Source organism: Belonocnema kinseyi, chromosome 5 (assembly GCF_010883055.1).
Source record: "Belonocnema kinseyi isolate 2016_QV_RU_SX_M_011 chromosome 5, B_treatae_v1, whole genome shotgun sequence".
NCBI lineage: Eukaryota > Metazoa > Arthropoda > Insecta > Hymenoptera > Cynipidae > Belonocnema > Belonocnema kinseyi.
The window spans coordinates 20218259-20241776 of record NC_046661.1 but is presented as its reverse complement, the minus strand read 5'-3'; the positions used below and the strand labels follow the sequence as shown (position 1 = coordinate 20241776).

The window sequence follows — 23518 nt, the reverse complement described above, 5'->3', positions numbered from 1 at the left end:
AAATAAAATTTTGAAGCCTTACAAGGATGTTTAAAGTATTTAGGATAAAAATAATGTAACTTCCAATTTAAGAAGTATTAAGTTAAACAAATTAAATTTTTTCATTTTTAACGTATTTAGCTTGTAATTGTTAAAAATAATATAATTTTAAAATGTTTAAAGTTCACTGATTCTTTTAATATACACCTTTGAAAATGATAACGTGAATTTATTTAGCTTAAAATCGTTAAGAATAATATAATTAAAATTGTTTTAAATTCATTGATTCTTTAATTTACACCTTTGAAAGTGATAACGTGAATTTATATTTTTAGAATTGAATCTGACTCTTTGAGCTCATTATTTTTTTAAATTCTAAATTTTGCAGTTTATGTGCATTTTATGTGAAGTTGTTCAATTGAAAAGTGTTAGAGCCTTTCATTTTTTACGTTTAAATTACTGAGCAATTGAATACAACATTTTTTAATTAAAAAACTCTTACAATTCAATTTCAAAAGTTTAAAATGTAAGAGTTTAATTAGGGGTTTAATTGTTACAAGTATTTACGGTAGGGAAGTGGAAGAAAAGATGATGTTAACATACAAAAACTACAGTAGCCAAGTGCAGGAAAGAAAGTAAGGTGAAAGAATTAGAAAAATTAGATTTTTACGTACTTACGTTGAGCATTCACAGGAAAATTATACTTTTTTCATAAATATTTATGCAGTGCTCCCAACGAAAGCTTCTTGCTTCACTACACATGCGTTGCACTCGGCATCTGGTTAGTTACTATTCGCGCGCAGTGTAAGATGCTAAAAAATATTATTTTTATTGTTTATTATAAATAAAGACATTTCGACATATAAAAATGTCCATTACATCGATATCAATATATCTTGATAATAGTGAAAATTAATCAAATACATATTCTGTGAATTAAAATTATCCTTTAGATTGTGTACAGAATATGTATTTAATTAAATTTTATTTTTTTTTTTTATCAAGATTCATGAATTTCTATCTAATGGCATTTTTAAAAGTATAAATGCCATCATTTATGATAAAGAGTAGAAATAATGTATTTTAGCATTTTAAACTGCGTGCAAATAGCAACCAATTAGACGTCGAGTGTAACGCATGCGCAGTTGAGTAAGGATCTCTTGTTGGGAGCACTTGATCGATTGGTATTTTGATTCTACTACTTGATTCTGAAATTCATGTTGTGAAAAGGTGTCCTTCATGTATTTTGATAATGAATTTACTATTTAAAAAACTCTGAAATGCACTTTTGATTTTATCACATATTCTATTATGATAAGATCACTATTTTTGGAGATTACCTATTTTGACTATTATTAGTTAACATATTTTATAACAGATTTTATCATTTTAACTCTACATTAAATTAATAAAAAATTAATATAAATAGATAAAATAGTTTAAAACAATGTAAAAAATATGAAAAATAAATTGATAAAATGATTGACTTTTCACTGATAAAATGATTTTACCTAAAACTGTGTTGATATCAGCCGGAAATTCATTTTCAAGTGCATCCAAATTTTCTGCTTCGTCCAAATTCATCAATTGAACGGGTTGGATAGTATTAACTTCCGGATCACTTACTTTCATTTTCCTCACACAGGTTTCGAGGTATACTGGTTAGTGTTCGGTGCCTCCGAACACGTGGCGTACTTGCCTTAGGCATTTTCAATCATTTAGAAAATATTATAAACGAATAATATTTCAATTTCACTGCACTATCAAAAACAATAATCAGCACTAATTCTGTGAACGCATAGGGATGCCGTTACGGTAGGAAATCGGTCTGGCCTGGTCGGGCCCAAATCTGGGCCACAGAATTCTACAGATCAGGGCCAGATCGGGAATCCCGGTTGGGGCCAGATCGGTATCAAGTATGAAATCGGGCGATTTCTGCACGGGAATAGGCTTACATTTGCTTCAAAAAAATGGTTTAAACCATTTTTTTTCAGTTTTGAGTGGTTCACTGGCAAATAAAAGATTTTAGCAATTCGTATATGTATGACAATTATGTTAGGGGTTCCAATATTTATGCGGCCATTCTGGAATCATACATTAAGGGTGTTGGTTAAATCCGACTTTGAATTATTTTTTTCATAGGTGCGGCAGTGACTCAATATATATTTTTTCTGAAGGACCTACATTTTGTGAATTACGCTGCGAAATGGAGGAAAAGTCCGATAAAATTGATGTCATATGTGTGTGTCTTGTAACTGTTTTTTGTAATCAGCCAACAGGCTAGCGGTCAACCTCACGCTAATGCACGGTATCGGGACATGGCGTGAAGTTGACAACTAGTGACAAGTATAGTTCCAATACACACACAGGGAATGTTAATTTTGTCTGAATTTTTCTCCATTTCGCAATGTATTTCGCAAAATTTAAGGTCACCATCATCAAGACGTGGCCCTTTGGAAACCTGGTATATCTCGAGAATTCTTCTATTATGTCATCACCTTATGTGATATAAATCAAAGGTTTATTTAAGTTTAACGTAGATCGTTTACATTTTTTATTATATCAATGTTCAAGCTGACGTTTCAGTTGTTATAAACAAAACAGTAGATACATCTATGGAATCAATTTGAATAGTTGCTACTACAGTTCGGCCAATGCTGACTATAGTCCGACCCGGACTTTGATAAAATGACCAGACCGAAAGAAGAAAAATAATTAACTAATAACCTTATTATTATTATACCTTTCTAATTCCAAACCATGGACGCATATTTTTAGCTTTCCATACGCCCTGATAAAGTTTTTGTGTATTTTGAAACCCTTCAATATCACTTATTACATACTTATTATGAGTCTGAGCCTGTTCTATATTTTCCGCGGCATTTTCCCTTAAACTTTCTACACTTCTAAGTTTTCCCGCCTAAATATGGTTCTCTAAAGAGTCTTTAACATCATCGATTGACTCGCCCCTTTGATCAACTCCAAACAACAGTTGACTCGGAGTATTTGTAGTACAGGGTGCGCCATCTAAATGCGGTCGATGGAAATATTGAATAACTTGAACAATTCTCAATAGATTTTGAAAAACTATTTATTTTGATCAATTTTGAAGGTTTACAATTTTTTCCTTATAGTTTCTAAAAACAAGGTCGTTAAAATGACCACCTTTATTGCGGATACAAAATTCAACTCTTTTTCTTTCATTTTCCATGCCATTTGCCACCATCTCGGGCGATATCGCAGTGATTTCGGCTCGAATATTGTCCTTGAGCTCGTCTATAGTCTTCGGTTTTTTGGCATAGACTTTGCTTTTAAAAAATAGCCAGAAGAAAAAGTCCGGTGCCGTTAAATCGGGCAATCTCGGTGGCCAGTCAATATCAACAGTCAATAAAAACAACTGAACGATTACATTTAATTAACATTGTCACTATTTCTGCGCGTTCTGTGGGCGTGAACCGATCCATGGTTAAAATTGCAATCCAATAACCTTTCCAAAATGTGTTCGAGGACGCCAATTGGTTGAAATCTGTCAAAGTTATTCAATATTTCCATCGACACCGCATATTCCCTCAATTTTTTTATCATATTTTCTGCAATATCCGCAATATTACAGGAAATATGGTATAGATCCTTTTTCTGAAATATAAAGTTGATAATTTTTCAGAAAAAGGACATAGAGACACTCCAGCAATATTTCTACCATATTTCCAGTAATATTGCGAATTTTGCAGGAAATATGGTAGAAATATTGAGGGAATATGCGGTGTTACTAGGGGCAACCTGTAGATCTACGGATAGTATTATTAATAAAATACTCAGTACTTTTTTAAATTTTGAACTGATATTTGCCCATTTTATCATCTGACAACTTGGCCAACATTGGACGGATAATTGAATTAATTCTTCCAATTCGACCGTTAGCTTGAGGAGAACGTGTCGCTACCTCAGTATATTCATCGGACGTGAATGCGCTTCCACGATCGGAGATTAAAGTATTTGGCCTACTATAATCGATGAAAAATTGTTTTAGACCATTAGATTGCCTTCTGAATACAAGTAGACTTAGTCGCATAAAGTTTTACAAATTTTGTGAATGCATCTATTAATAAGAACATATATGGCTTTGTTATATGTACTCTTTTATTTGGATTAAAATGGTCAACATGTATTATCGAAAACGGCACGTGACCCTTCAGGATTATATGAAAATGACCTTCAGCTTTTCCTGATGACGGAGAAAAGATAATACATTTAAAACAATTACGAAGTTCTTCTTCTATTTTTTCCCGTAGTTTTAGAAACTAGTATGTCCTACTAATACACTCTCGTGTTTTAAAAGGACCTAAATAATTTATTTCATAATGGTATTTAAAAAGCACGTCTTTTTCCATGCTTACCGGGACATAGAAGAGTAAGTCATTTCCTTTCTTCCGGTACACTACACCGTTTCGCATTTCGTATATTCTATCTTGACGTTGTCAATTTCTACTCCCCCAATATTTTTGATTTTTGTAAGACCTATTTCAAATTTGCTTAAAGTATCTCGGCCTAAAATTAACGAAGATCGCATCGTACTATCAGGAAATATAAGCAATGTAATGTTGTCTCGCGTCTCATCATCAAATGTAATACGAACTGTCAGTTTGCCTAAAGTAATTAAATTAGAACCATTAATTCCTGTATACTCTGTATCTGACAAAGTGACTTCTTTAACATACTGATGCTCTATATATTACGTTTTAACAAAACTCACCGGACTACCAGAGTATAATGCACAGCCTACTTCAATACGGTTTCTTTCATCAATATTCACATCGACTTTCTTGAAAAAGGACCTATTCATTGGAGTAATTTCAGAGATAAGATTAACAATATATATCCATAATATATATATCAATAATTTCTTGATTAAACCTTTGTCAGCTGGAGTTGAAGACTACTTTTATTAAATCCTTCTAATAATTCAGATGATGTTTTCAAACACCTCATGCGGGCTTGAGTTCTTAATTGCAAATCTGGCATTCCATCAAGTATATAATCCACCACCTCTTCATCGTCCACTGGTACTTGATTAGCTAGGATTAATTTTTTGTGATAGTATTCACAAAATGCCTCGTTGAATTTCCACTTTCTTTCTTCAAACAGCCTTCGACGTTCTAACCTGTTAGGTCGATGGTCAAACATCTGCTTCATATCTTTAAGTAAGTCTTCCATACTCATTTCAATATGATCTGATTTAGAATGAAACCATTCTAAAGCATTGCTTCTCAACTTCGAACTGAGCAAAATTTTTGCAAGGTTATCGTTCAGTTTATAAGTTGCACTGAGGAGTTGCAGTTGTTTTTCCCACTGATAGAAATTGCGATTAGATCCACTAAATTCGCTTAATAAATCACTAATATCTCTAATATTGACGTTGGAATGAGAACTTAATGAATTTGATGAACCTGTTATTGAATGTCCTTGAACCTGATTTTGACGTTGTAATAGTCGTACTTCCCGTGCAAGCAAATCTCTCTCCCTTCTCATAAGTTTCATTTCACGTTGCATCAAAGTCAAATTCGTTGAAGAATTCAGCGGCAGTGACGGAAAAACAGAATCTGTTTGTAAAGGGCTCTGATCTGGAATAATCATACTTGTTGTATCCAATAAGGCAGCTGCTTCTTCCGTATGCGAATTTATCTCCTCCTTTTCTATGCAAGAACCATAGGGATAAACTTCCTGTAATCGATTAATTAAATCAGCCTTATTTCCAACATACGACAGAACTTTTCTTTCCAAAATTTCTTTCAACTTCAAAACGGAAAAATCACTGGGAGCCATCAACATTTTGTTAAAATTAAAATTAAAATTAAAATTCAATGACGGTAAAATATACTATGTATGCCTAAAATTACGTGACTTATATATAATAAATTTTTGTGGTTATTTTTAAATCACTCAATCCGATTTTTTTACATAGCAGATCAATGACAGAGCCCACAGTAATTTATTCCTGTTTCAAAAAAGACGTCTTGCAAACAGCCTCAACCAAACTCCTCAAAAAAGTCTTCGTATTTCTTCAGCATACAGCTTTCTTCGATCCAAACACGTTGACAGAAAAATGTGAATTTTTGATTCTCACAAATAATTTAAATTACTGATGACCAATACTCAAGCTCATATCCCACTTCTGATACTGTAGTAACGGAATTTTTTGAGTTTTTTTAAAAGTAAAGAACACCTTATTTTATATAAATCAAAAGTTTGTTTTACTTTAACGTAGATCGTTTACATTTTTTATTATATCATGGTTCAAGCTGACGTTGCAGTTGTTATAAACAAAACAGTAGATACATCCATGGAATCAACTTGAAAAGTTGCTACTACAAAAGTTAGATTTAACCAACACCCTTGAGCCCACTTCTTCTTCGTTTAGCTGGTTTATTTCCAAAATCATAGGTTTTCGGTATTGCTGATTGGCTACAATTTTTTTACTTGCGCGTGGCTAGCCTTTGTGTGGTTTGGATCATAATCCGACCGGCAGTGCGCTGTTTCGGGGATAGGGAGCTCAGCTACGGCTCAAGGATTTTCACTGTATGTTTTTGGGATGACAAGCTATCGTTCAAGTAACGAAAAAAATCGATTTTTGTACCCACTGCACGGTATTCCCTCTTAAATAGATTATTCTTTGGATTATTGTATTACTCCTTAAATTGTGACGAACAAATTAAAAAAAGTTTTGTATGTGTGTTTTTAAAAGATTACATATTTAGAGGATGAATTATTTCATTTCTAATACATTCTGAATCCGAATCCAAAACCGTTTGTCAAAAAATCTGAATTTTTGATTTATAAAAATATCAAATAGTAATGTTAATCTTGTAGGGCTTTTAAAGAGCAACGTTTTTCTTCGGTCGACTTTTGTCATATCATTCATGATTTGGCTTAAAATTTACATTTTTATTTATTTTTTTGAGTTTTTCAAATGCTACAAATCTGATCATTTTTTTTTATTTAAAAAAGTCGTGTGGATAAACTGTTTGCCTTTCCCAGCGTTACGAATAGCCGTACATAGAATTTTATAATCTTAAAAAAATGGTCTCAAAATTTTTTTAAATGTTATAGTTTTGTAAATTTTTATCCAAAATAGCTGGGTAATGAACTTGACCTTCGGTTTCTGACACACGTACAGAAATGAAGAGAGAAATTCGTAAAACCTGTTTTTCATGTTCAAAGGCTCTTCAGGCGCTTCAAGCTAGTGACAATTTCGCCATATCTAAACAACGTCTAAACGGATGAATTTTATAACAAAAGAACATTTTCGGGAAAAAGTAGCTGAACGGATCGGTATGCCTTGAGATTATGTGGTAAAAATATTGCGTTCAACAATTCATCCGTTTAGATGTAGTTTGGATGTGACGAAATGGGAGAGTTTACCACTCGTTAGCAGGCACTCGCGAACTTGCATAAGCGCCTGGTAAAGCACAATAAATTCGCCAACTTACAACCTAGCACGCTTCCTCACTACAAAACTAAATACTTTTACAGGAAACTTTATCATTCTCGTCCAAAACTCATGTGACTTTATCAAAAAGATAAAACAGATTCACATTCAACCCCAAAACATCATAGTGAATTTCGACATTATATCTCTCTTTACGAAAATACCAATCTCTGATATAATTGATATTATTAAATCTTTCACAAACTTCACTTCCGAGCTCATACCTTTGATAGAACACTGTCTCAATAATATTCACTTCTCTTTCAACAACCAATTCTACGAAAAAAACATCAGGAGCAGAAATGGGATCCCCAATCTCACCTGTAATAGCCAACATCTTCATGGAACATCTAGAGAATAAAATCTTCAACCAATCCAAGCTTAAACTGGAATTTTGTTTCCGTTACGTTGATGCCACTTTTGTCACCTGGCGACATGGACGAGACGAGCTAAAGAAGTTTTTCGATTTCATCAATTGATTACATCCTAATATCCAGTTCACTATGGAAATTAAACAAAATGGAAAACTGCAGCAAAGCACATGTAAGCGTTGATACCAACGTACATCGACGTACATACAATTCTTAGAGTATATTGTGAAGCCAGCCTCAAAAACAATCTGTCTTTAACTCCCTTGTATACAGAGCTGTCTCCACAATAGATAAACATAACTTACAAAAGGAATTAGACAGCGTTAAAGAAATCCCAATACAGAACGATTACACAAACAAACAAATTGATAAAGAAAAAAGAAAGTACACTAAAAATAATTCAACACAACCTACGAAAGAAAGAAAGAGAGAGAGAGAGAGGGAGAGAGAGAGAGAGAGAGAGAGAGAGGGTGAGAGAGAGAGGGAGAGAGAGAGAGAGAAGAACGACCAACAACTACCCTATATCCAAGGTGTCACAGAACAAATAGGAAGAATGCTCAACAAACACATAATCGGAATCTTAAAACCCCTGTAATCTGATTGGGCTCTTTGTCCTCCCGGATTTAATAAAAGACTTGATTGGCCAATAAGGTTCGACCAGTCCACACGGTGGAGCGTCCTGGCCAATCATAGGCATCGTGGAGTATACATAAGAAAAACATAACCTGACACATCAGTTTCAGGGCAGCTTTGAAGAAGTGAACTGCAATGTTCACGAAACGCCAGAGAAATTAGTAGTCTTTACACGATTGAAATCCGAAATATCTCTTTTTATCAAAATCAATCATTGAGAGAGCATTAAATCTATTAGTTTTGGAGTTCTGTATATGGTTTACCAATATTTCTGATAACTAAAGAATTGGAAAGTCACTTTTCGATAATAGGGGGCTAACTTCACACTCCCCTCCACTTTTGCAAAAGTGATTTTTGTTAGTTCCGGGTTGATTAAACATAGTTCTAGAGTTCCTGATAAGTTTTAAAAATAGTTCCGGCTAATATAAAAAAAAAAAAATGTTTTTCAAAACAAACAAAAAAAAGCTAGCGCTCTACTTTTAAAAAAATTAACTTTTTCTTGAATGATTCTCTAGTTCCGTAAGCGTTCTGGAGTTCTTTGATAAAAAAATTTGAAATAAAGAAAAAACGTATAAAAAAAACATTTTCAATAATGCAAAATGTAGACCAATTTTTTGATAAAATAATCCAAAACTTCTGTTTAGAGTTCTAGATCCATGAACAGAAGTTCTACAAAGAAGTCTTAAAACACTTTTTGATCAATTAAAAATTCCAACAAGTACAACCCTTAACAAAATAAAACATTTTGAAATTCCAAAATTTTGAGAGATCTAAGAGTTCTCATCGGAGTTCTGAACTTATTCATGAGAGATCTACAAAAAAAGTGTTATAAAACTTGTCGATCAAGTCAAAATTAAAAAAACTAAGGCACTTTTAAAAAATCTAAAATTTTGAAATTTAAAAATTCTAAGAGTTCCAAGAGTTTGAATTAGATTTCCGGACGTACTCATAAGAGTTCTACAAAAAAGTGTCACAGCACTTCCCAATAAAGTCAAAATTCGTAGAACTAAGGCAATTTAAAAAAAGTAGGCGAGAGTCAAAAATGAATCAATTGTATTCTAGACAGGAAGGGTTAAATTTCTTTTCTATTCGTAAGTAATTAAGAAGTTTTAATATCAAATCCACATGACCCAGCAAAATTCTCCTGCACGGTACAAAAAATTGAGCTATGACGGGGATATCATTTCTTATTATAGCTAAACATTTAGCTGAAAAAGAACGAAGGAATTTAGAAAGATCCCTGGATCAGCGAAAAGAAATATCTTTGATCATTTTCCATATACCAGTGATATCGTATAGTCAAACCCCTAATAAGCATAGCTATAAAGGATATTTTTAGAATAGGTGTCTAAAGGAGTTATTGAAAGAGCACCGATGCATTAACGGTAACTATATTGGAATATTAAGAAACGTGAGAAAAACAAGAAACTTGACCTCCAAATGCATTATACGGATTTTAGGGAAATCCATTTTCTCGATACCAGACGAAAAATTGACTACTGTATGTTAATATATTTCTATAACAACTAAATTTTTTTCTCATCTAATAATAACAAAATTATACTCAATCTATCGAAAATAATAAAATGTTGAACTTAGCAACTTTGTCCAAATTACTGATTACAAGAGCAATTTATATAAAGGAACTAAATGTGTAACTCAATTTAACGAAACGTTTTACCTAATCTAAGCGGACACTTTCTTTGAGTTCAATATATTTTCGATTCACTCATTCGCCTCAAGATTTTTTTTCCGTGTGCAACAATGTCTTTTGAGGCCTAATGAAAAGATCGCATCTCGTTCCGTTTATTCTGCTTGCAGAAAGGCCGGGTGTGTACTCATGTAAAGGAAGGCACAGGAATAATCACTGCGACAATAAAGGTAATATACCCTCAAAAATAGCCTTATTTTGTGAAGCAAACTTCTTAACATGTGAAAGTGTGTAAGGGTGGTAAGGGTGGTAAGGGTGGTAAGGGTAAGCAAAGTGAGTTTGTCAAAAATTCAATGACCCTCATCTGAAAATTCACGAACAGTATTGCCGGTAAAAATGAATTTTATTTTTATATCTTGTTTTCTAATATTATTCTCATAGTTTTAAACCGATAGGACGTACTCGACCAATATTATGTATTTTTTCTGAAGAAAGAAGCGAATTTAAATTGCTGTATGAAGCAGAATGAAGTTTCATTTTGTGTTACATATACCTTAGAAACATAAATATGTATTTTAAGATTTAAGATATCTCGCACAGCGTGATGTTTCAAATAAAACATACCTTTTCTTAAACATGAATATCGTTATAAATATTTATGTAAACAAGTTATCCGTTAACAAAAACGTTGTGAAGAAAATATTACACAAAGCATTGTTTAACTAAAATGTTTATTTTTTCCACTAAATCATTTTGCAGGTTGTTGAAAAGTATACGAGACCTTCGGAAGAAGTTAGCCAACTATAGTTTCGGCAACTTATTTTTTCTATGTCGTAAAATATATATTTTTTAAATTGGCCTTTACATTTCATTCAAAAGATTTCATTACAAAGTCCAAATGTCATAAGGTGGGGGTTTCCATTTGTTTGCCACATGAAAGATTTTCTTAAGTAGCATTAAAATGGTCGTCCCAACGGTATACTTTACTTAAGCCAGAGCTTGACCATCGGCCCAAAGTCGGCCCTGCTATGGTAACCAATCTACGGTAACCAGATTTGGGCCGACTAAGATGCTTTTAAGCTGCCATGGTCAGACCGACGTTGGCTACGGACGTCGGCGGTGAGCGAAAAGGCGACCGTTAGCACAACTCTGGCCCAACTATGATACGACAATCGGATAAATTGTGGCAGATTGGTCGTTACGACCAAAATCATGCGGTCGGATTGACACAAGTCACCTTCATGCACCCGATGGTCGGTCAAAAGTTGGCCCGAGTATGAGCAGACCGTCGGATAAACTCTGGTTGATTGTTACGAAAAGACCGTGAAACTGCAGTTGACCCAACTGTGGTCAAGAGTTGGCCTGTCCGCCGACGTTACATGTGCCCGTAACATTGGGTGCACACCAGTTACTTCATTTCTATAGATTTGCTTTCGGCCGCAGTTGATTTGCTCGTATTATTGAGAGGTTGGACTGGTGTGTTACTCGTAGAAATATATAAATTATTGAAAATAAACCATTAAAAATTCTGAACCAAAAATAAAAACTTTCAAGAGTAAATATGTATTATTTAGATATCTTTTAAATTATCAACTTTATTTTGAAATAAACAAAAATAAAAAAACTTTGTTAATTTGTGACACAATATCATAATTAAAAAAGTCGGAATGAAACATTTAGAATTATTAATTGAATAATGCTGCATATTCAAAATGTATCTATTTTTATATATAATAAAGTTAATTTTCAATACTGCAAAATTTAAAAATTCTCAAAAGCATCGAACACTGAATATTTTCAAAGTATAGCTTCCCAATTTGTCAATCCTCTTTCCAAATTAATCTATGAGGAAAATACAACACACATTTTTTGTAAACAAACTTCAAGTGCTTCGATAGCCGAGTGGTTAGAGTACGCGGTAAAATATACTGGTTTAGTTAGGGATCGAATCCTGGACGAGTAAGATTTTTTAAAGCGTTAAAGCGTGCGATTAAAAGTATAAGTAACCGTGTGGGTGAATTATGTATTTAGTTATGGCAAAAAGTGAAGATTATATAATAATAATCTTAAAAATTAATTTTTTTTAAATTAATTTTTGTCGAAAGTTGGGCCGGCGTCATCTTAATAGATGACCCATATATGGAACCAAATGTTGGCCCGACGTGGAGAAGCGAAAGGCGGTTGACCGTTATCATTTAGCTGGTTGGCCCGACCAGTGGCGTATAAAGTTGGACCGACCGAACGACGGTTGGCCCGACCGTGTACCGACGGCCAATTCGCACCTGGGAATGTGACTGAAAACTGGCGTAATAAATAAATCGCTGGATCCTAATGAGAAATGGGCGGAAAACTGTAGACTATAGTTGTGTGAATTGAAGAATCATACAGAATTTTAACAGAAAAATAGCCAAATAATGCGTTTCTTGATTGATATAGTTTACATAGAAATTAATTTCTATTGAATAAATAAAAACTTCGCAAAAGTTATAATGTTAAATTTCAATGCAGCAGTCTGAGATTTTTAAGGAATTTTTAATATTTATAAAACGACTCTTGCCTGTAATCCAATTTTCAGTCATGTACTCGTACAATAGGTTGGCTCAAAAACGCTTTTTTTCTTTAGAGGGCAACGATCCCCCTAATTTCATTCCAAATCCGAAAAAAGAAATTCCCTAATTTTTATTTTTTTGGTTGATACCTCTAACACATCATTTACGAGTACCTGAAAACTACCTTTAAAATAAAAACTGTCAATTCTTCATGAAATCTACCTTTTGAGCACTGTATTCTCGTATTTGTTTACTTCAAATTATTACTATTGGTCTAGTATAGTGGCATATTCATTATAATTGGTTAATTCGTTATTAATTATTAAACAAATGAAATTTGTTTAAATTTTGTTCTTGACAATTTGCTCCCCCCCCTTAAAATCATTACTATTAGTCTAGAGGAATATTTAATAACATTGGTTTATTAATTTGTAATTGCTTAAACAAATGTAATTTGTTTGGATAATTTTTGTTTGGAAATTTGTGTTATCCCTAAAAATTTTCACTATTGGTCTAGTGGAATATTTATTAACATTAGTTCATTCATTTCCAATTATTTAAACAAATGAAATTTGTAGAATGATTTCGTTTCAAATTTTTTTTAGATAAAAATTATTACTGTGTGTCTAGTGGAAGAAATATTAATAAATTTTATTTAAAAATATTGAAACAAATTCTATTTGCTTGAAAAATTAAAAATTGATGAACTAATGTTAATAATTTTAAGTAAAAAAAGACGAGAATACATTGTTCAAAAGGTCGATTTCATGAAGAATTGACATTTTTTGTTTGAAGGGTAGTTTTCAGGTACTCGTGAGGTTTTGTTAGGGATGTCAAACTCATATGTCTAATAGATGAAATTCTTCGTTGGATAATTCTCTACAGGCCCCCATACTTTGCCGTAAAAATTTTTCAAACTATAAAAAATTATTTTAAAAACTCAAAAAAGTGATTTTTCCCCATGGATTTTACATGGGAAACTTCAAGTCAAAACCAGCACCTGTTACAATAAAAAAATAGAAAAAAATTAGGGAATTTCTTTTTCGGATTTGGAATAATATGGGGGGGGGGGTCGTTCTCCTCTAGCATGCAAAAAAATTTGTCAAGCATTTTTGGACCACCCTAATGTACAAGCATTATAAAAATAAATGGAAGTATATTTTTTATTTTTATAAACAAATAATATAAATTAATACAAAGTTTAAGCAAAGTTTTAAAGTTTGAGGTAATTTCTGTTAGAATTTTGTACATTGCATAATGTAAGTATATTGTCATTTAATTACAGAGGTTATTTCTATAAACAAATTTGCAGTGTATATGTTGATTCATCGGAAATTTAAAAAAAGGATTTTTGTAAAGGTTATACTTGAATAAAAAAATTGATCAACTCTTTTTGAAAATCGTCTATCACAGATCTCTTAAGAACTAGTTTGGCTATTGTTGAAAAAAATCTAAAATCGGTTCGAAATACACGACGGAAAACTATTTTGAACATTTTTTTATGTGCTCCGCACAGCGGGATTTCATGACAAGACGAGGTTCAAAATAACTTACCTTGTAGAAGACAAGTCTTGATCAATTTGGAATATTTTTTTCGATTAGGCATTCGGTTTTTAGGAGATTTAAGGGGCCCGATTTTATAAGTTTTGTCTTGTTTCGCATGTTTTTATTCCTCGCATCCGAATATCTACATCTTTATAGAGACTTTATTCGGCTTTCAATCTGAAACATACGCAAACATCAATTCCGTAAAGAAAGGAATGATGAAACAGCCGCGACCCGAAGTGCTAAGAAATCAAGCTTTCGTTAATGTACACATTTTTGATTTGAGCATGAAAACAATTACACAAAGGAGTTTGTTATTTTCTTTATGTTACGGTTTTCTTCCCACGTCAAAATCATATAATGAAAATTGCAACAAAATTGCTTAAGGTGAAGCCAATTTATCTATTTTGTAAGTAGTCATTACAAAAAATAGTGTAAATTTAAATGTTTTATTAAATGTTAGGCAATATCTGAAATAATTATCGTGATAGAAAAATTTTTTATATATATTTTCATGAGCTGTGTACAAAGAATAGTGCAATTTGTTCAATTTTTCTGTTCAAACTTGAAGTTCTTACAATGTGATAACAATTTTTTTATATACTATATATTCTCATTAGTTGCGTAAAAGTGTTTATATATTGTATAAAAATGTAATTCTCAGGGATATTATTTATCTTAAGTTGGATAAAAACGGTAAAAACAATTGACAACTACAATTGTCCAACGGCGGATTATTTTTATCCGCCTAATTTTATTCAACTTCAGATTATATGCACTGTGATAGGATTTTTTGAAGATATATTCTTATAAGCTGTTTACAAAGAATAGTGAAATTTTTTCAAATTTATTGTTTACAACTTTAAATTGCTGCACTGTGATAGAAAAATTGTCCATATATATTTTCATGAGCCGTGTATAAAGAATAGTGCAATTATAACAGTTTGTATTTCGCTCCTTAATTTAACACCTCAGTCTGTTATAAAAGAGACCCCCTCATCGATGATCATTTAATTCTCCTAATCTGTCCCCTGAAGAGTTTTAGAGCTACTAGGTTATGGTTCACGACCTACCTCAGGGGGATTCGTGCAACTAAGCTCCTCCGTTCAAGCAGAGACGATAAGATCGAAAATCACTCACCTTTTGTTGATAAAAAATATGTAAATTAAAAAAAAAGAATATTTTTAAGAGAATCCTGCCTTGAGAAATATTATAATATTTAATATTCAGTAAACAAAAATGTAATTTTATTATTATGCTAAACCCGGTTTTGCACAAAAGAAACTTTTTTGTACAAAATTCTTCACTCAGAGATGATTTGATCGATAATATATTGTAAAATTATATTCCTATAATTTGTAATATTTTTTCATTGTAAAGAGCTTAGAATTGTACAATCAATTTAGAAATTTAGCGATGTGATAATATAATATTATTATTTTTCAAACAGGCAATCATAAGCAGAAGTTTCGTTTGGCTAAAGGTCTAAAGTAATGTCTCCACTTTACCGACATTAATAAAGGAAATTAATTATATATGCTTAACTATCGATCTGTGATACAAGAATAGATCAGTAGTGACTACTGGCGGTAAATAAAGGAACTAAAAAAACCTACACTATTTCGTTTGATTTATTTTCCTTTGAGTTGCGCAAAACGGCGTATGAATAAATTAATAAATCAATCTTTTTTCGCATATAATACGTCCATTATTACTTTCCGCATGGCGGACTTCTCGTTATTTGAGCATCAACAATTTTCGGAATTATATAATCCAACATTTTGTTTAAAAAAAAGGTGATTAATTTGGATGTTTAAGAGAAGCCCGAGATAGATTACGTTAAGCATGTTGCAACGCAAAAAAAATAATTTCAATTGATGCATTATTTTGGACGTGTTTTTGCACACACTGATCAAAGCAAGTTACCGTTTCACCTTAAGGAGGTACCATCGCTACAAGAATTTTCATGACCATTTCAACCAAACTTTCACGATATGTAAATATGATCACCAGAAGTACTCAGTTAAAATCTCAGAAGCTTAGGGTACTTTATAAATAAGTTATTAAAGTTTTTAATTTTATCATATATAACATTGCTTCTTATGAGAGATGGCGTTTTTGAGCTCTTTACGGCTCAACATTGCTCAGCATGGGATCAGTGTGGGGTGAGCTTGGTTCCAGATTGAGTCAATCCTCACTCATAGTCGTCCCGTTGGTCGTCCCATCGTTAATAATTTTCACGTTTTTCAAGATAATTGTTGGAGGAAAAGAAAAATATTGTAAAAAATAAATAAATTCACTTAATTTTGAGGGTTTTGTAGCCCCATGTTGAAACCCTTATAGTTTCGGTCGGGCGTCCATTCGTTTGTCTTACAAAAGGGCATGCGTCCTAAACTCAGAAATTCCAAATGGGTATAAGCCCCAACATTTGGCACAGAAAAGGAGAATAAACATCAGATTTTAAAATTTCAAAAGGGCATAAAAATCAACATTTGGCACAGAAAAAAGTTATAAGCGACAAAGTTTGACATTCTAAGAGAGCATTAACGCCCATATTTGGGAAAAGCAAAAGGGAATATGTGCCAACATTTGGCACAGAAAAAGGGCATAAACGTCAATATTTGGCACATCAAAAGGACATGAATGCCAAAGTTTGAAATTCCAGAGGGATATAAGAAAAGAATTCCAGGAATTTAGAGAATTGAAGGAGTGCAGATAATTCAAGGTATTTAGATAATTCAAGCAATTTAGCGAATTCAAGGGATTCAGAGAATTCAATGCATTTAGCGAATTAAAGAAATGTAGCGAATTCAAGAAACTCATAGTATTCAAGGAATTCACAGAATTTAAGAAATTCGGAGAATTCGAAGAATTTAGCGAATTCAAGGAATTTAGAGAATTCAACGAATTCAGCGAATCAAAGGAATTTAGCAACTTCTACGAATTCAACGAACTCAAGAAATTCAAAGAATTCAGAGTTCAAGGAAAAATTTCGTGAATTGGAAGAATTCATATAATTCAAGGTATTCATCGAATTTAAGGTATCCATCGAATTCAAGGAATTTAAGGAATTCAACATTTGAGGAATTCAATAAATTCAGAGAATTCGGAGTTCAAGGCAGAATTCCGTAATTTCGAAGAATTAATCAAATTCACGGTATTCATCGTATAAAAAAAACTCAGGGAATTCAAGGAATTCAAGCAGTTTAAAGGACAACGGAAACACAGACAATTTAAAGCAGTTGACGGGATTCAGGAAGCTGAAAGTAATGAAGGAACATTCAGAGAATTCAAGGTATTTATCGAATTCAAGAAATTCAAGAAAATATAAGAAACTCAGAGAATTAAAAGAATTCAGAGAATTCAAGGAGTTCAGAAAATTGAGAGTTCAAGGAAGAATTTCGTAAATTCAAATAATTCATATAATTCAATGTATTTATCGAATTAAGGAATTCAATGAATTTAAGGACTTCAATGAATTTAAGAAATACAAGGAATACAAGGAAATTCAAAGAATTCAAGGAAATTCAAGGAGTTCAAGGAATTCAAGGAGTTCAAAGACTTGAGGGAACACAGACAATTAAAGAAGTTTAAGGAATTCAGAATGTTGAAAGGATTTAAGAAATGCAGAATATTCAGAGAGTTCAAAGAATTCAAGTAATTCACAGAATTCATGTAATTCGGGGAATTGAAAAAATCCAGACAATTGTAGGCATTTAGAGAATTCAAGGAATTCTGGGAAATAAGAGTTTGTTGAATTGAGAGAATTGAAAAATACATTTAATTCAAGGTATTCATCGAATTCAAGGAATACAAAATAATTAAAAGGGCCATAGTTCTTCGAATTTTGGCTTGAACGAAAAATGTTATAATACTTTCTTATAGAGCTATCATAAAGAAGTCCAGAACTCCAATCCGAATTCTTAGAACTTTTAAAATCGTTAAATTTGAAAATTTTGGGTTTTTAAAAAAGGGATTTGGATTTTTTTAAAGTGCCACAGTTCTTCAAATTTTGACTTGATCAAAAAGTTGTATAGCAGATTTTTGTAGAGATCTCATGAAGGAGTATAGAACTCCGATCAAAATTCCTAGAACTCTCAAAATTCTGGAATTTCCAGATTTTTAATTTTTTTTTAATTGCCATAGTTCTTAGAATTTTAATATGATCGAAAAGTGTTATAACACTTTTTTGCATATCTGTCATTAATAAATCCAGATCTCCGATCAGAACTCTAAGAACTTTAAACATTTTGGAATTCCAAAAATTAGGATTTTTCTAAAAGTGACATAGTTCTTTGAATTTTGACTTGAATTAAATCGAATATTTTAAACATTCTAAACCACTTTCTTTCAAAGTACTGTGCCTTCTATGGGTAGCAATAGTCCGTACGATATTTTCGATGTCATCTTGGCTAATTCTGGCTTGCTTAAGTTCTTCGTGTGATATTTGTTTCGGAGGTTGTACTAATTTTTGTTCTAGCTTGACAATACCTTTTTGTTCAATATTGATCTCGTATGTTACATTTAGCCATTGCGTCCTATGAGTTTTATATGATTTTTTAAATTCTAGAATCTCGTACACGAAAAAATTAGATAGTTACATTGACTTTCATTCATTGTTAACTTGAAGTTTACTTGTTCACATTGTACAAGAAAGAATTTAAATAGTTTTTGATACTGAATAAGATAGTGATCCAAAAACATACTAAACCTAAAGTCAGCATTACTACTTAAAATTGTAAGAAGAATGCTTACCAGAATAAGCAACTTTATTAACTATTTGTAATAGTACAATTGATGATGTAAGCTGTATGAATAACTAATTTAAATAGTAAGAAAATAATTGTGAGTTTTACTTTTGCAAGTGAGTTAGATCTCCTTTTTCGCATTTCAATAAGCAGTGCGAGAGATTTTTAATTTTACTATTTAAAATGGTAAGTAAATAAGTTCATTGGCATAACTAAAAACGTGTGGGCCCCCTCCACAAACATTTTTAGGAGGTCCGATTGAAATTAAAAAGGAAGGCCGATTTATAACTTGCTTAGCAGTAAGAAAACAGTATAGCCTAGTATAGTATTTTCGCTTCTTAATCCAGGAGACTCCCCCCCCCCCCAATTCTGAAAGCCAAAACGGGGTTTTGTTTTACAGCATTTACGCCACTGACATTTTACACAGTGAAATTGAGGCTCCGGATGCAAAAAGCAGATATATAATTATTTTGCTGGAGTGGGGAGGCCCCTGATCACTTGAAAATAAAGTCCCGAGCTTTAATTTTTAAGATATATATCCACAATGAAAACTTAACACCGCATCTTTTTCTCCTCATAAAAAAAGTTGTAGCTTTTTTATTTTTCGATTTATTTACGAAAAACTGTTTTTTTTCTCTGATTAAAATATTTTGAATTTTTTCATTTCAACCCGCAACGAAATGGGAAGTTTTTAATATTTTGTAATAAGACTATTCAAAAATATATACATTATCATGTTCTGCGACGGATGACGTAAGCGAAAGTTTAAAATGTTTATTAAAGAAACGGTTAATAAATTTTTTACCGAGACGGTGCATAATTCGTGCAAAAACAATTTCCAGTGATTCGGAAGTCGAGCGAATTTTGAGCAAGCGAAAACTGTGAATAAGAAAGTTATTCAGGAAGGTTCAAGGAAGTTTTCTGGAAAGTTTTAACTCAATTGGAATAGTACTTAACGAACTGTTCATGTTTTAATTTGCTGTCGCCATGGATTTTCTCCCGCGTAGACTACCGCTTGGCCGGTAAACCGCTACCCCAGCGTTAGGTACAAGTAATGTATCTATTTAATAATATCATTATTTACATTACTGTGATATTTACAAATATATTTTAATTTTAATCGAGATATTTTTCATGTATATTAAGCAAGAATTAATTGATTAATTCATTATTACATACCGCATTTATACTACATTCAAGAAAATTTCTTTCCCACAAACTTTCTTGCTTCTTTCATTTTCTACCATTAGTAGGTTTCAAATTATTTTTCGTTTTGTAATTGGAAAACTGCACTATATTTATATAATCGAATTTCGTATAGCTATTAGGATGATGTAATCTAACAACTTTTATATATCACATAATATATTAACGATGTGTTCTGCCAATCGGAACAGACTTAGCTAAACTGCTTCATTTTATTTTTGGTAAAGAAACAACCCAAAAGCCTATGTAAGTATATTTACAAATAGAGGTCAGGCGAAGGACACAGCGAATACAAAAAAAAAAAAGAAATGTAGATAGATTCTTTATTTTTAGGACTTTTATGAAGTTCGTGTTTCTAGAAATAGCAGCATTTAAATAATATCATCAGAGAAAAAGAACTATTTATCAGAAACCATGATTTTCTATATTTCTCGCATGTTTAATTCCAAAAACTTGGCTGGCTGTGGGACACACTTGTACCTAACGCTGGGGGTTTACCGCCCGCCCGCCCGCAGTCTCCGCGTGAGAAAATCCATTGCGCCAAAAAATTAAAACATCATCAGTTTGTTTAGTACTATACCAATTGAGCCAAAACTTGTCAGAAAACTTTCTTGAACCTTCCTGAACAACTTTCTCAATGATAGTTTTCGCTTGCTCAAAATTCGCTCGACTCTCGAAACGTTGGAAATTGTTTGTGCACGAATTATGCACCGTCTCGGAAAAAAAATTATTAACAATTTTTTTAATAAACATTTTGAACTATCGCTGACGTCATCCGTTGTAGAACATGATGATGCATATTGCTGATCAGTTTTATTACAAAATATAAAAAACTTCTCACTTCGTTGCGAGTTGAAGTGAAAAAATGCAAAATATTTTAATCAGAGAAAAAACCAGTTTTTTTATAAATAATTCGGAAAGTAAAAAAGCTAAAACTTTTGTTATGAGGAAAAAAAGATGCGACATTAAATTTTTATTGTAGATATATATCTTAAAAATTAAAATTCTAGACTTTATTTCAAGTGCTCAGGGGTCTTCCCATTTCAGAAAAATAATTCTATATCTCCTTTTTGCATCCGAAGCCTCGTCGGAAATTATTTTATGATGTTTTCTCTTTTATACAATATTACATCAAATAATTATTATAAAAAACAAAGCGAATAATGTCCACTTTATACTTCCCTACTTTTTTTTGTTTTGAACAAAATTTTCAGAATTTAAAAATACTCTATAAAGTTACATAAAAAACTTCTTTTTTACATTGTTTCTCCTATGGAATTTTGGTTTATGATATTTTTAATTTTTGATAATACAAAAAATGACTAAGATCGCACTTGATTTAGCCACCCAGGTTCAAATATTTTCTTTTGGTAATTTTTGTCTAATGAGCCGAAAAGCGAGGTAGTTTGGCAATCTCTTTTTTGATGATAAAGCTTTTTAATGCTAATTTTGCATAAAACAGAATACTTTTTAATCGCAAATAATTGTTTTTTAATAGGGACACTAAAATAATTATTCGTACCAATCTATAGGGTTTTTTATGAATATTTTAAGAGTTCTTTTAGTTGAGTCTAAATCATTTCACCTGAATTTCTTAAAAGAAGTCTTTTTATTTACATATTGTATTATTATTTACAAATGTAACAATCTAAATAGATTTGTTCAGAATCAACAAAAATAAAGTAAAAAAAAAGGAATGTGCGTGTGGGTGTACTTTTTGGTTCAAAATACGATTCCGGCTGAAACTGTGGGCCGATTTGGATGTTTTTTTAAGCTGATAAAATTTCAAAGAAAGTTGTCGAGCCTGATTTTTAATTCATTTTTTCAATTTTGTTATAAATACATAAATAAATATGACGAAAAAAATGATAATTTTTTCTATTTGACGTTCCCGGTGCTTGTCAATAATGGGAAAATTGTTGAAATCCCTGACTTTTTATAGATTTAAATTATATGAAGATATTCGAGTATAATGCAGTAAACAAAAAAATTTATAAATAAATTATTTGTTGAAAATGTCTTTTCTATAAATTTCATTAATTTACAGTTTTTTAAAGTTATATTGCAAGAAATTTGAATGGAAGCAATATTTGAATGAAAACATTTTCAATGCAGTCTATTCTTGTTAATATTATAAACAAATTTAATAAAAAAATGAATTATTCAGGCATTTGTCACCAGAAAAATTCGTTTTTTTCGATGTCAGTCCTTTTAATTGGGAAATTTACGATAATTTCAGTAACATTCATAATTACTTGATTAATTTGATGTTCTTTTAAGCAAATTTAATTTAAAAATTCATTATTCGGGAATTTATCGAAGGAAAAACTAGTTTGTTCAAAGTGTGTGCTTTTAAGTTCACTCCATTTAAAATATATGTAGAAACTATCCAAATTCCATTTTCCGGTGAAAACATCATGCAAAAAGTTGGAGCTTTTTCGAAATTTAAAACAAAAGTTTGTTATAAGTTTCAGAAATTTTTGTCAAAGTTTCTGGTACACAACAAAAAGACATTTTCATTATTTCAATGCCATTTTTAATTTTGATCGCAATTGAAGAAGTGTCCTGCTTTTCAACATTCTGAAATTTTTGCAAAAAATGACAACAAAAAAATTGTTTTGCTAGATTAAGAGAAGTAAATGAAAATTGCTCCTAGATGTACAGTATTTTTCGCAACTACTTCCATAACATTTGTCGCTTAAATTGACATTCAAAATGTTTGATCAATATCAAAAATATGCATTTTCGATTTTAAGTAATCCATAAATTGAAAGCATTATTTCTCGTAGATTTGAACAAGTTTTACGAATTGTTTCAATGAAATTTTGTAATTGGATACAAATTGACAATGTTCTTGTTTAATTAATCATATTAGAATTGTCTCAGTGCTGAAGTTTGAACAACTGGAATGAAAACTTATGGTTTAATGTTTTCATTCAGAAAATTGGAAAAACAATTGTATGCGTTTATAAACCTTATACTGAACAACATACCTGCCCATTTTTTAAAGTAAACTGATTTTATAATCTAATGAAATGTTTGAAACTTAACATTTTGTAGTTGAGAGTTCATTAATTTTGCTAAATATTTGTATTTTTGGGGGTCAATCTAAGCTTTTTGGATTAAAAATTAAGAAAATTAAATTACGTTTTTGGTGGAAATCTGAAGTATGGAACTGTTTCTTAATAAGTTCCATTTTTTATTAGAAATGAGTCATTTTGGCTGAAAAATTAATTCGTTAATTGAAAATTCCTTTTTTCGTAGCCGAAATTGAAATCTACTTTCTTATTCATTTTCAGAATTAAAAATTAGAGTTACAAAGTACCTGCAAAATGGATTGGTTGAAAATG

At 31.6% G+C, this 23518-nt stretch overlaps 2 protein-coding genes across 6 annotated transcripts in view; one reads left to right on the top strand and one right to left on the bottom strand.

Moving 5' to 3' along the window:
- Positions 1 to 4128: 4128 nt before the first annotated feature.
- LOC117173458 lies at positions 4129 to 6268 on the bottom strand. Of its 5 annotated transcripts, none has more exons than XR_004467191.1 (5): positions 6016 to 6249; positions 5427 to 5700; positions 4894 to 5328; positions 4733 to 4814; positions 4129 to 4626 (listed from the first exon to the last, which is right to left on the bottom strand). XR_004467191.1 is itself a non-coding variant. In XM_033362041.1 (5 exons), the coding sequence occupies exons 3-4, from the start codon at positions 5611 to 5613 to the stop codon at positions 4782 to 4784; spliced, it is 753 nt and encodes a 250-aa protein (XP_033217932.1). In that variant the 5' UTR covers positions 5614 to 5700; positions 6016 to 6157; positions 6235 to 6268; the 3' UTR covers positions 4129 to 4626; positions 4733 to 4781. The 5 variants fall into 5 exon arrangements, 4 of the variants coding, with proteins under 4 accessions (XP_033217932.1, XP_033217934.1, XP_033217933.1 ...); XM_033362041.1 differs by having other exon boundaries at positions 4894 to 5700; positions 6016 to 6157; positions 6235 to 6268; XM_033362043.1 differs by having other exon boundaries at positions 4894 to 5140; positions 5616 to 5700; positions 6011 to 6249.
- Positions 6269 to 10296: 4028 nt separating this feature from the next.
- Positions 10297 to 23518, top strand: part of LOC117173459 (tetraspanin-17-like) — a 55192-nt gene continuing 41970 nt past the window's right edge. Inside the window, exon 1 of the mRNA XM_033362044.1 lies at positions 10297 to 10350. The gene's annotated coding sequence lies outside the window, so the exon portion shown is untranslated. The remainder of the gene's footprint in view (positions 10351 to 23518) is intronic.

Excerpts from the sequence above, each read along its gene's own strand:
- LOC117173458 (XM_033362041.1), bottom strand. The coding sequence starts at position 5,613 with ATGATTATTCCAGATCAGAGCCCTTTACAAACAGATTCTGTTTTTCCG. Across the intron at positions 4,815-4,893 it reads TTCAACTCCAGCTGACAAAG|GTCCTTTTTCAAGAAAGTCG; the intron begins GTTTAATCAAGA and ends TCCAATGAATAG.